Source organism: Pecten maximus, chromosome 3, assembly GCF_902652985.1.
Source record: "Pecten maximus chromosome 3, xPecMax1.1, whole genome shotgun sequence".
NCBI classification, from domain to species: Eukaryota; Metazoa; Mollusca; class Bivalvia; order Pectinida; family Pectinidae; genus Pecten; species Pecten maximus.
Window position 1 is genome coordinate 461,936 of NC_047017.1, and position 12,042 is coordinate 473,977.

A 12,042-nucleotide genomic window follows, 5' to 3' on the forward strand; every position below is an offset into this window, starting at 1 on the left:
ACTTACTTTATAATGTTAACGACAGAGTAACCGTGATTACGATACGGTATAAAACGTACAGGGCAATGAAAACTTACTTTATAATGTTAACGACAGAGTAACCGTGATTACGATACGGTATAAAACGTACAGGGCAATGAAAACTTAATTTATAATGTTAACGACAGAGTAACCGTGATTACGATACGGTATAAAACGTACAGGGCAATGAAAACTTACTTTATAATGTTAACGACAGAGTAACCGTGATTACGATACTGGGTAGGGTTGAAATATTCAGAAGAAATGATGGAAATAACAGCCATGTCTCTTATAGTAATGTATATACTTAATGTGTTATCACTGTTGGTTCTGTATTAATAGCACTAACCCACATATCGTTTTAAACGTCAGTCATATAAAAAGATGCATTAATATCCTAAGTGGATATGCTAACTTTTCCTTTGTGTTTGACTTATCAAATGTTTCAGTTTTCATGCCAATCTTAAATGTGCTAATTGAGTTGGATTTTATTGTGTTCCAGATGGTCCGAAAAGTAAAAACATACAAAAATCTGTCCAAGATGAAAGAGAACATTGATTTATTGGTAAGTATGTATTTTTGACAGAGTTTATAATCCTTACAAATACTTATCATGATACAACCAGCTTCGTCACTATATCTTAAACAACTCAATGCAATATAAGATTTATTACAGTATATCAATAAGAATCAAATAGTTTGATTTTCCTTACAAATTCTTCAGTTCCTAAAATTTTTAGGGAATCATGTGAGTTAAAATTTATAGAAAATCATGCGCAACACAAAGAATTCAATGATAATTACGGTTTGATAAATGGTGTGTGACATGGCAGGTGTTGGAATACTGAAGAAGTTTGGACATTAGTTACTTCGATTAATCCCAAATATGCAGCATTCTACTGAATCAATTAAAGATGTCTTTTTAAGAGGACAATTTTTGGTTTTTGAACACTATTATCTCCCTTTAGAGATAGTAAGGGGTTTATTTAAGCATTGAACAGTTACCAGTTGCTAGTATACAGTCAATATGAATACAATTTGGGTGACAGATAAATAGAATGTCACTTATATCAACAGGATTCACATTATTTTCAAAAGATTATCAGCTCTAAAATCCTACATGAAAGTCATTCAGAAGGTGACAATGATTCCAAGGATATTTTGTTTGAAATATATTCCATGTCTAATTGATCAGATCAGTGTCTCTAGGTAACAGATGATGTTCGCTGGGGTTCAGTTTCGGATTTTGTAGTAAGGTAGGCCTTTGACATCAGTTAATAACCAGAACACTAAGAATTCAGTATACACATTCAAAAACCATGTCAATAAACCCCAGACTTTCACAGGGTTTTTATAAATGCCAGACTTTAAGCCTTGTTGTGTCTTGCATTTCTCAAAATTTGAAAAGGTGACTGTATGATGACATTGACAAAGGACCAGTATATAATGATTTTGACACACATACAAAATGGATTTCCAATATTTCAGATCAAAAGCGGGTAATTACAAATGAGTGTATAATTTAAAACTGTAAATTCAATAACAACTGTTGGATACCTTAGTGATTGCAGGCAGTCATAAGATCTTGATATAGATCTAAATGACTGATGAGGTTTTGAAAGGGAAACAAACCATCAGCTAAAACTCCTTTCATGGCCAAAGGTCAACCAAAATTGTGAATAATATTGTTCCAACCCCCCAGGGGCCTGAGGGGCAGGGCAAAAAAGGGCCAAAACTAATTTTTCAAAAATCTTCTTCTCAACTTCAAGATTTGGTAGATATAATCAAATACTCTTCACAGATAGAAAGGTATTAAGGTCTTTTACCAAAATTGTGAATTTCATGACCCTGGGGTCTCGCGTTTGCCCCTCACTAAACAGGGTAGAGGGTAAACTTTACTATAGTTTATATAGGGAAATCACATTTTTCAGCATTATTTGTTCCAATTGCCATTGGAAATAATACAAACTTAGAATTTTCAGTATGGGATGCCTGTTGTAAACTGCATGTATATTGGCACTGCATACATGCCATACTTTCAGGAGACCAATAAGGGAGATTGATGATTATTTTAAGGGAGTTTTGCCTAAAATAAGGGAGATTTGTGCACGACATGAATATCAACATTTTTACTCAATTTTAAAGCAATAAACTAATTTTGAAAGTGATAAAGAATATTTATATTTATTTTGGATATTAATCATATTGTATATGCAAACAACAAAAAGTTGTATAAGGTAAAAAATGCAATAAGTATATACATGTACATGTATTCAGATTCTGATGATATGAAATTAGTTTTTGATTTTTTTAAGTAACACAAAAAGTTTCACAGCTTTATGCATATTACATAACAGCATTTGGAAAGGGTATATTATAATTACATGTATCTAAAGATTAAGACAAGCAAGTTAATCATTTATCAGTTTGAATTTTCTTAAAATGAGAAAGCTTGATCCACTCTGAGGGAACACATCAGTTGTAAAAATCACCATGGAATGTCCTGTGGGATCCCTAATGTTGGACCATTTAGATATAAAAATATTCCAAGTGTGCAAGTGTATACATGAAGTCATGAGAACTGAAGATGTTCATGTTAGGAGACTGCAGTAAATCTTATCACGATCATTCTAGATTTTGTATATTGTCTCTGTCATGGACTGTACAGTCATTGTAAACATCATGATTGACCACTACGACCAATAGATGTGCTAATTTTGATAGTTTTTTAAAAGAAAATATCGGATTTCATCTTGCTATCACTGATCCACGATACACATGTTATATGAAAAACACATGTGATTTTGCTTCTGACCAGGCTCTGTATCTATTACCATCAACAAAGTATGGTCCTAAAAGAAAACAAACAATAATTCAAGTCTGTTAGCAAAGGGGGTTAAAGTTGTTTGTAAGTGACTTGCCTTTATTTCATGGTGATAGATATTCTAGCGCAAACATTACACTAGCTTTTGATTGAGTGATCACGTGAACAGATGGATCACGTGATCGCTAAATTTAAGCCAAATCTCATTAAATCTCGTGAGAAAAACTACTGAATTGTAAACAAAAATGGCGTCGGCCAAAATACCAGAGGGAATTACAAAATACAGGAATTTGGGCTCTCCTCCCGGGAGGAAATAAATGACTTGAAAATAAGGGAGATTTTGTCTCACGCCGGAAGGTATGGCATGTATGGCACTGACTGACCCCCAGGGGCTTATGGGCGGGGCCAAAAAGGATCAAATTAACTTAAATTTAAGGAAACTTCTTCTCAGGACTGGGTAGCAGGTCATTGATCTGAGCTGACATAGTGTAGCAGCAGGATCTGAGCTGACAGTGTATCAGATCATAGATCTGAGCTGACAGTGTATCAGGTCATAGATCTGAGCTGACAGTGTATCAGGTCATGGATCTGAGCTGACAGTGTATGAGGTCATGGATCTGAACTGACAGTGTTTCAGGTCATGGATCTGAGCTGACAGTGTATCAGATCATAGATCTGAGCTGACAGTGTATCAGATCATAGATCTGAGCTGACAGTGTATCAGGTCATAGATCTGAGCTGACAGTGTATCAGGTCATAGATCTGAGCTGACAGTGTATCAGGTCATGGATCTGAGCTGACAGTGTATGAGGTCATGGATCTGAGCTGACAGTGTATCAGGTCATAGATCTGAACTGAGTGTTTCAGGTCATGGATCTGAGCTGACAGTGTATCATGTCATTGATCTGAGCTGACAGTGTATCAGGTCATAGATCTGGGCTGACAGTGTATCAGGTCATAGATCTGAACTGACAGTGTTTCAGGTCATGGATCTGAGCTGACAGTGTATCAGATCATAGATCTGAGCTGACAGTGTTTCAGGTCATGGATCTGAGCTGACAGTGTATCAGATCATAGATCTGAGCTGACAGTGTATCAGATCATAGATCTGAGCTGACAGTGTATCAGGTCATAGATCTGAGCTGACAGTGTATGAGGTCATTGATCTGAGCTGACAGTGTATCGGGTCATGTATCTGAGCTGACAGTGTAGCAGGTCATTGATCGGAGCTGACAGTGTATCAGGTCATTGATCTGAGCTGACAGTGTATCAGATCATATATCTGAGCTGACAGTGTATCAGGTCATTGATCTGAGCTGACAGTGTATCAGGTCAGTAGAGTAGAGACTTCTGTAATGGTTTTTCCATTACATTTAGTGCTTGTTATATTAATACAATGGGGACTAAACTAAACATTGTAGATATGCCTAATCTATAAACTCCCCTTTTTCGAACGCTAAGTTGATCCTGACCCTGTGAGGTCAAAATTTAGGTCACTGTTACTATAGATAGAATTTTCAATGTCCTAAACTGTGCACATAAATACTATATAATTAATAATGATAATAATCCGAAGGACCAATGTGAGCTATGCCATACCATAGCATCCGGCCGGCGTCCGGCCATCTGTCCATCCATCCGTCATCAATTGACTTCTTCTTCATAACCACTGATCGGAATTGTATCCCTATCCCATAAGGATACTACGAGTCAAATATGAGCGATATCAATTACTTAGTTTCAGAGAAAAAGTAGTTTATATCAATTTAGCCAAATTGACAAATGGTGGGGCTACATGACCACCTGGGTGCCTGAGGGGCGGGGCCAAAAGGGGTCAATTTCAACTTCTTCTCTGGAATTAAGCAATGGATATCACTCATATTTGTATGATAGCGTTGTTATAGAGTGGGGATTCAAAATTGTACAGATGGTGAGGCTGACCCCCGGAGTCTTGAGGGGCGGGGCCAAAAGGGGTCAATTGGGCTTAATTGATATAAAAAACTTCTTCACTGAAACAAAGCAATGGATATCGCTCATATTTGTTTGGAAGCATCTTTATGCGGTGGGTATTAATATTGTACAAATATTTGGACTTACCCCTCAGGGGCCTGAGGGGCAGGGCCAAAAGGAGTCAATTTGGCTAAATTACTATAAACAATTAATTGTCTGGAAGTAAGTGATGAATATCTATCATATTTGGCTGGTAGCATCCCTAGGGGGTTGGGGATTCAAAAAATTATAAATGGTCCAGCTGACCCCCAGGGGCTGAGGGGCGAATCTAAAGTGGTCAATTTGGTTAAAGACATATATAGGTATATCCATGTAGGGATTCAAAATATTGATATTAACGACTTCTTCTCTGAAACTAAGAAGTGTGACAGGATAATTCAGTGGTATCATTTCTAGGAGGCTGGAATTCAAATTTATACAAATGAATGGAGCTTACTCCACATGGACCTCAGGGATAGGGAAAAAGGAGTAATTTGACTATATTACTATAAAGGACTTCTTGTATTTTTGACACTACATATTGAGGTCCCAACCCCTAACTATATATATGAAACACAAACATGTTGAGTCTTGACTTCGTTTTTGGGTTATATCTTTGAAGTAATTGAGATCCCAACCCATAATCATACATATAGCATTGTAAGACATCAACAAATAAAGTTATTAACAATTTTTTTAATGAAACATGAACACTATTTTGATGTTTGCTCAAAGAAACAAGATGAGTGATACAGGCCCTCTGGGCCTCTTGTTAGGCTGTACTTTGCTATTTGCTCTGAAAGACAAATTGTAAAGTTGTACTCCAGTTGCTTTACAAAAGAGAAGGGGGGTTTTTGACAGCTTGCAAAGTTTAGTTTTGCAATATTCTTTGTTTGCAGTACAAGCTTTGTATATTGTTATTGAATATATCATTCATACACTATGACACTAATCAGGTGATCTAGGAAGAGACAAGGGGGTTCACCTATATTTCCTGCATTTATGTCTGCTTATACAATACAAAGTATTAAAATAGTTCTGAGAGATTATATTCATGCATTGATGCTTGAGAGATACAGGTATTTATCAAACACCTAAAACACAGTAATTGGCGACTTTATAGCAGTGTGGGACAATATCTTTTGAAATTTTAATTAGCGACCTAATGCTGACATGGTGCTTGAGAAATCTGATCTCTGTTTCCTTGTGTGTCAATCATTATTTTTAAAAATTAAAATACACCATGTTGAAATAAGTAAGGTGGTTATTAGCTCACCTGGTCCAAAGAACCAAGGTGAGTTTATGCCATACTTTGGCGTCCGGCGTCTATCGTCCGGCGTCTGTCGTCCAGCGTCCGTCCGTCAGCAATTGACTTCTCCTTCATAACCGCTAATCGGAATTGAACACAATTTGACTGGTAGCATCATTATGGGGTGGGGATTAGAAATTGTACAAATGGTAGGGCTGACCCCCCTGGGGGCTGAAGGGCAGGGCCAATTTGTAAAATTTATAAAATTTATATATTAACTAATTTGGCTTAATTGATATAAACGACTTCTTCTCTGGAACTAAGCATTGAATATTGCTCAAATTTGTCAGGTAGCATTGTTATGGGGTAGGGATTCAAAATTTTACAAATGATGGGGCTGACCTCCTGGGGGCCAGAGGGCGGGGCCGAAAGGGTTTAATTTGACTGAATTGATATAAATGACTTCTTCTCTGAAATTTAGCAATGGACATCACTTATATTTGACTGGTAGCATCCTCATTGGGTAGGGATACAAAATTGTACAAAGGTGGGGCTGACCCTCTGGGGGCCTGAGGGGCGGGGCCAAAGGGTGTCAATTTGGCTAACTTCTTCTCTGGAACTAAGCAATGGATATCAATCATATTTGTCTGGTAGCATTGTTATGGGGTGGGGATTCAAAAAGCTACATTTGGTCCAGCTGACCCCCAGGGGACTGAGGGGTGGGGCCAAAAGGGAGCAATTTGGCTATATCACTATTAACATATTCTTCTCTGGAACTAATCAATTGATATCACTCTTTTTATGACTGTAGCATATTTATGGGGTAGGGATTCAAAATTGTACAAATAATGGGGGCTGTCCCTCTGGGGCTTTGAGGGGTGTAGCCGAAAGGGGTCAATTTGGCTGAATTGATATAGATGAACTCTTCTCTGAAACTAAGCAATGGATATATAATTGACTGGTAGCATACTTATGGGTAGTGATTCAAAATTATAGAAATGGTGAGACTGACCCCATTGGGCCTGAGGGGCGGGGCCAAAAGTGATCAATTTGGCTTAATTGATATAAACAACTTCTTTTCTGGAACTAGGCAATGGATATCAATCATATTTGTCTGGTAGCATCGTTATGGAGTGGGGATTCAAAATTGTACAAATGGTGGGACTGACCTCCTGGGGGCCTGAGGGGAAGGGCCAACAAGGGTCAATTTGGCTAAATTGCTATAAACAATTAATGTTTTTGAAATAAGTGATGAATATCTATCATATTTGACTGGTAGCATCCCTAGGGGATGTGGATTCAAAAAATTATAAATGGTCCAGTTGACCCCCAGGGGCTGAGGGGTGAGTCTAAAGGAGTCAATTTGGCTTAAGATATATAAACGACTTTTCTAAAACTAAGTTATGTACATCGCTCATATTAATTTGATAGCATCCTTATGGGGTAGGGATTCAAAATTGTACAAATGGTGGGGCTCACCCCCCTGGGGGCCTAAGGGGAGGGGCCAAAAAAGGTCAATTGTGGCAATATTGATATTAATGACTTCTTCTCTGGTACTCAGCAATGTATAACATTGATATCTCAGTGGTAACATTCCAAGAAGGCTGGGATTCAAATTTTACAAATAATGGGGCTGACATTTTGACTTTATTTCCGGGCTTTATCTTTGAAGCAGTTGAGATCCCAACATCATAATCAAACATCAACAAATAAAGCTATATAGCAAATGGAACATGAACGTTTGCTCAAATAAAACAAGGTGAGCAATTCAGGCCCTCTGGGCCTCTTGTTTGTCTATAACCTTACTTCACCATGTTGGGGTACGTTAGGTGGTTTTTGTGTCTATAACCAGATTTACACCATGTTGGGGTAAGTTAGGTGGTTTTTGTGTCTATAACCAGATTTACACCATGTTGGGGTAAGTTAGGTGGTTTTTGTGTCTATAACCAGATTTACACCATGTTGGGGTAAGTTAGGTGGTTTTTGTGTCTATTACCAGATTTACACCATGTTGGGGTAAGTTAGGTGGTTTTTATACCCCCGCAACGAAGTTAGGGGGGGTATACTGGAATCAGGTTGTCCGTCCGTCCGTCCGTCCGTCCGTCCGTCTGTAGACGCATTTTGTCCGGACAACTCCTCCTAAACCGATGGGCCAATTCCGATGAAACTTCACACAAATATTAATGATCATGTGTAGATGTGCATGCCACTTTATTTTTCTCAAAAATATGGTTGCTATGGCAACTGGTCACTATAAACAGGTTTTCCGATAAGAACCATAACTTTAAGTTTGTCCGGACAACTCCTCCTAAACCGAAGGGCCGATTTCAATGAAACTTCACACAAAAATAGAGGACCATGTGTATATGTGCATGCCACTTTATTTTTCTCAAAATTTTGGTTGCTAAGGCAACTGGTCACTATAAACAGGTTTTCTGATAAGAACCATAACTTTAAGTTTGTCCGGACAACTCCTCCTAAACCGAAGGGCCGATTTCAATGAAACTTCACACAAATGTAGAGGACCATGTGCAGATGTGCATGCCACTTTCTTTATTTTTTTTTAAAATTATTGTTGCTATGGCAACTGGTCACTATATTACTGGGTTATCTTAGTTAGCCTCTAATTAACAGTTCCGATTCACCATTGACTCATGCAGATTGCGGGGGTATTAGTCAGCCATCCTGGCGACAGTTCTAGTTGTGTCTATAACCAGATTTACACCATGCTGGGGTAAGTTAGGTGGTTTTTGTGTCTATAACCAGATTTACACCATGTTGGGGTAAGTTAGGTGGTTTTTGTGTCTATAACCAGATTTACACCATGTTGGGTAAGTTAGATGGTTTTTGTGTCTATAACCAGATTTACACCATGTTGGGGTAAGTTAGGTGGTTTTTTGTCTATAACCAGATTTACACCATGTTGGGGTAAGTTATGTGGTTTTTGTGTCTATAACCAGATTTACACCATGCTGGGGTAAGTTAGGTGTTTTTTGTGTCTATAACCAGATTTACACCATGTTGGGGTAAGTTATGTGGTTTTTGTGTCTATAACCAGATTTACACCATGCTGGGGTAAGTTAGGTGTTTTTTGTGTCTATAACCAGATTTACACCATGTTGGGGTAAGTTAGGTGGTTTTTGTGTCTATAACCAGATTTACACCATGTTGGGGTAAGTTAGGTGGTTTTTGTGTCTTTTACCAGATTTACACCATGTTGGGGTAAGTTAGGTGGTTTTTGTGTCTATAACCAGATTTACACCATGTTGGGGTAAGTTAGGTGGTTTTTTGTCTATAACCAGATTTACACCATGTTGGGGTAAGTTAGGTGGTTTTTGTGTCTATAACCAGATTTCCACCATGTTTGGGTAAGTTAGGTGGTTTTTTGTCTATAACCAGATTTACACCATGTTGGGGTAAGTTAGGTGGTTTTTTGTCTATAACCAGATTTACACCATGTTGGGGTAAGTTAGGTGGTTTTTGTGTCTATAACCAGATTTACACCATGTTAGGTAAGTTAGGTGGTTTTTGTGTCTATAACCAGATTTACACCATGTAGTACGTCCAGTGACTGACACGTCCAGTGACTGGTAGTCTGTACGTCCAGTGACTGGAAGTACGTCCAGTGACTGGTAGTATGTCCAGTGACTGGTAGTACGTCCAGTGACTGACACGTCCAGTGACTGGTAGTCTGTACGTCCAGTGACTGGTAGTCTGTACGTCCAGTGACTGGTAGTCTGTACGCCCAGTGACTGGTAGTCTGTACGTCAAGTGACTGGTAGTACATCCAGTGACTGACACGTCCAGTGACTGACACGTCCAGTGACTGGTAGTCTGTACGTCAAGTGACTGGTAGTACGTCCAGTGACTTGTAGTACATCCAGTGACTGACATGTCCAGTGACTGGTAGTACGTCCAGTGACTGGTAGTCTGTACGTCCAGTGACTTGTAGTACGTCCAGTGACTGGTAGTACGTCCAGTGACTGACATGTCCAGTGACTGGTAGTATGTCCAGTGACTTGTAGTACGTCCAGTGACTGGTAGTACGTCCAGTGACTGGTAGTACGTCCAGTGACTGACACGTCCAGTGACTGACACGTCCAGTGACTGGTAGTACGTCCAGTGACTGGTAGTACGTCCAGTGACTGACACGTCCAGTGACTGGTAGTAAGTCCAGTGACTGATACGTCCAGTGACTGGTAATATGTCCAGTGACTGATACGTCCATGACTGGTAGTAAGTCCAGTGACTGATAGTCTGTATGTCCAGTGACTGGTAGTACGTCCAGTGACTGGTAGTACGTCCAGTGACTTGTGGTACGTCCAGTGACTGACACGTCCAGTGACTGGTAGTATGTCCAGTGACTTGTAGTACGTCCAGTGACTGGTAGTACGTCCAGTGACTGGTAGTACGTCCAGTGACTGACACGTCCAGTGACTGACACGTCCAGTGACTGGTAGTACGTCCAGTGACTGGTAGTAAGTCCAGTGACTGGTAGTAAGTCCAGTGACTGGTAGTAAGTCCAGTGACTGGTAGTAAGTCCAGTGACTGATACGTCCAGTGACTGGTAATATGTCCAGTGACTGATACGTCCATGACTGGTAGTAAGTCCAGTGACTGGTAGTCTGTATGTCCAGTGACTGGTAGTACGTCCAGTGACTTGTGGTACGTCCAGTGACTGATAGTCTGTATGTCCAGTGACTGGTAATACGTCCATGACTGGTAGTAAGTCCAGTGACTGATAGTCTGTATGTCCAGTGACTGATAGTACGTCCAGTGACTGACACGTCCAGTGACTGATGGTCTGTATGTCCAGTGACTGGTAGTCTGTATGTCCAGTGACTGGTAGTACGTCCAGTGACTGATAGTCTGTACGTCCAGTGACTGGTAGTACGTCCTGTGACTGATAGTCTGTACGTCCAGTGACTGGTAGTACGTCCTGTGACTGATAGTCTGTACGTCCAGTGACTGATAGTCTGTACGTCCAGTGACTGGTAGTACGTCCAGTGACTGGTAGTACGTCCAGTGACTGGTAGTATGTCCAGTGACTGGTAGTACGTCCAGTGACTTGTAGTACGTCCAGTGACTTGTAGTACGTCCAGTGACTGATAGTACGTCCAGTGACTTGTGGTACGTCCAGTGAAGTAGTAGACCGTCCAGTATCTGGTAGTACGTCCTGTGTGGAGTATGTCGATATCCTATGAAGTGATCTGGTTTGTAAATTTCCACCATTCCTCTTTTTTCTTGTTGATAATGATGTCATATGTACTTGTACAATAACGTACAGTAAAAAATTATCAAAACAGGAGAGACATTTTATCTGTGCACAGATTGAGCCAGATCACTTCATAAACAAGTTTCAGTTTCTAGAATATATCAAGATGTAAGAAAAGGTTAATATTCAGTTTGCAAATGTGTTGTTTTAAACTTAATAGATAATCATAGTTGTAACATTTACAGGTTTCTCCACCAGTAGATTTATGTAAATAAAATGGAAATTTTCAGTCTTGTCAGTTTGCTTGGTTACCTAATGGTGAAAAATTAAAGTTGGGAAACATGTCAAACGAACTGTAACATGCAAAGTGGTACAATGTTTGTTGTTTTGAAATATATACCCCGTGAAAATTTCCATTACATGGGCCCATGAATTATGCTGGATATATTATGGAAACACTACTGTGAATCTAGGTCAGGTAGAAATCTTTGATAATAAACCTCTTGTTAGCTTGCAATTGACGGCACATATATACCTCTGGACTATACTCCGATCTCATTCAAGGTGGTGCTGGTGTATATTAAAATTTAATGTTAAGCTGATGATTCATGTGACAGCATAGGGGTGAATTGATCCATTGTTAACAACATTCCAGAGAAATGAGTCCCTAGTAATCAGCCATGACAGGTCTACAGTAAACTGACAGTTGTACAGTGTAACTAGATATAACCAGGTCTACAGTAA

General features: G+C 39.3%; 1 protein-coding gene across 8 annotated transcripts in view; it reads left to right on the plus strand.

Moving 5' to 3' along the window:
* Positions 1–12,042, plus strand: part of LOC117322879 — an 88,071-nt gene that overhangs the window by 25,279 nt on the left and 50,750 nt on the right. For 7 of the 8 annotated variants that reach the window (XR_004531606.1, XR_004531607.1, XM_033877817.1 and 4 more), the window contains exon 11: positions 524–586. Coding sequence is in view for 6 of the 8 variants with exons in the window: in XM_033877817.1 (XP_033733708.1) it covers positions 524–586 (63 nt within the window). In the remaining 2 variants the exon portion in view is untranslated. Of the gene's footprint in view, positions 1–523; positions 591–12,042 lie in introns of all 8 variants that reach the window. The other variant, XM_033877816.1, reaches the window with a different exon arrangement.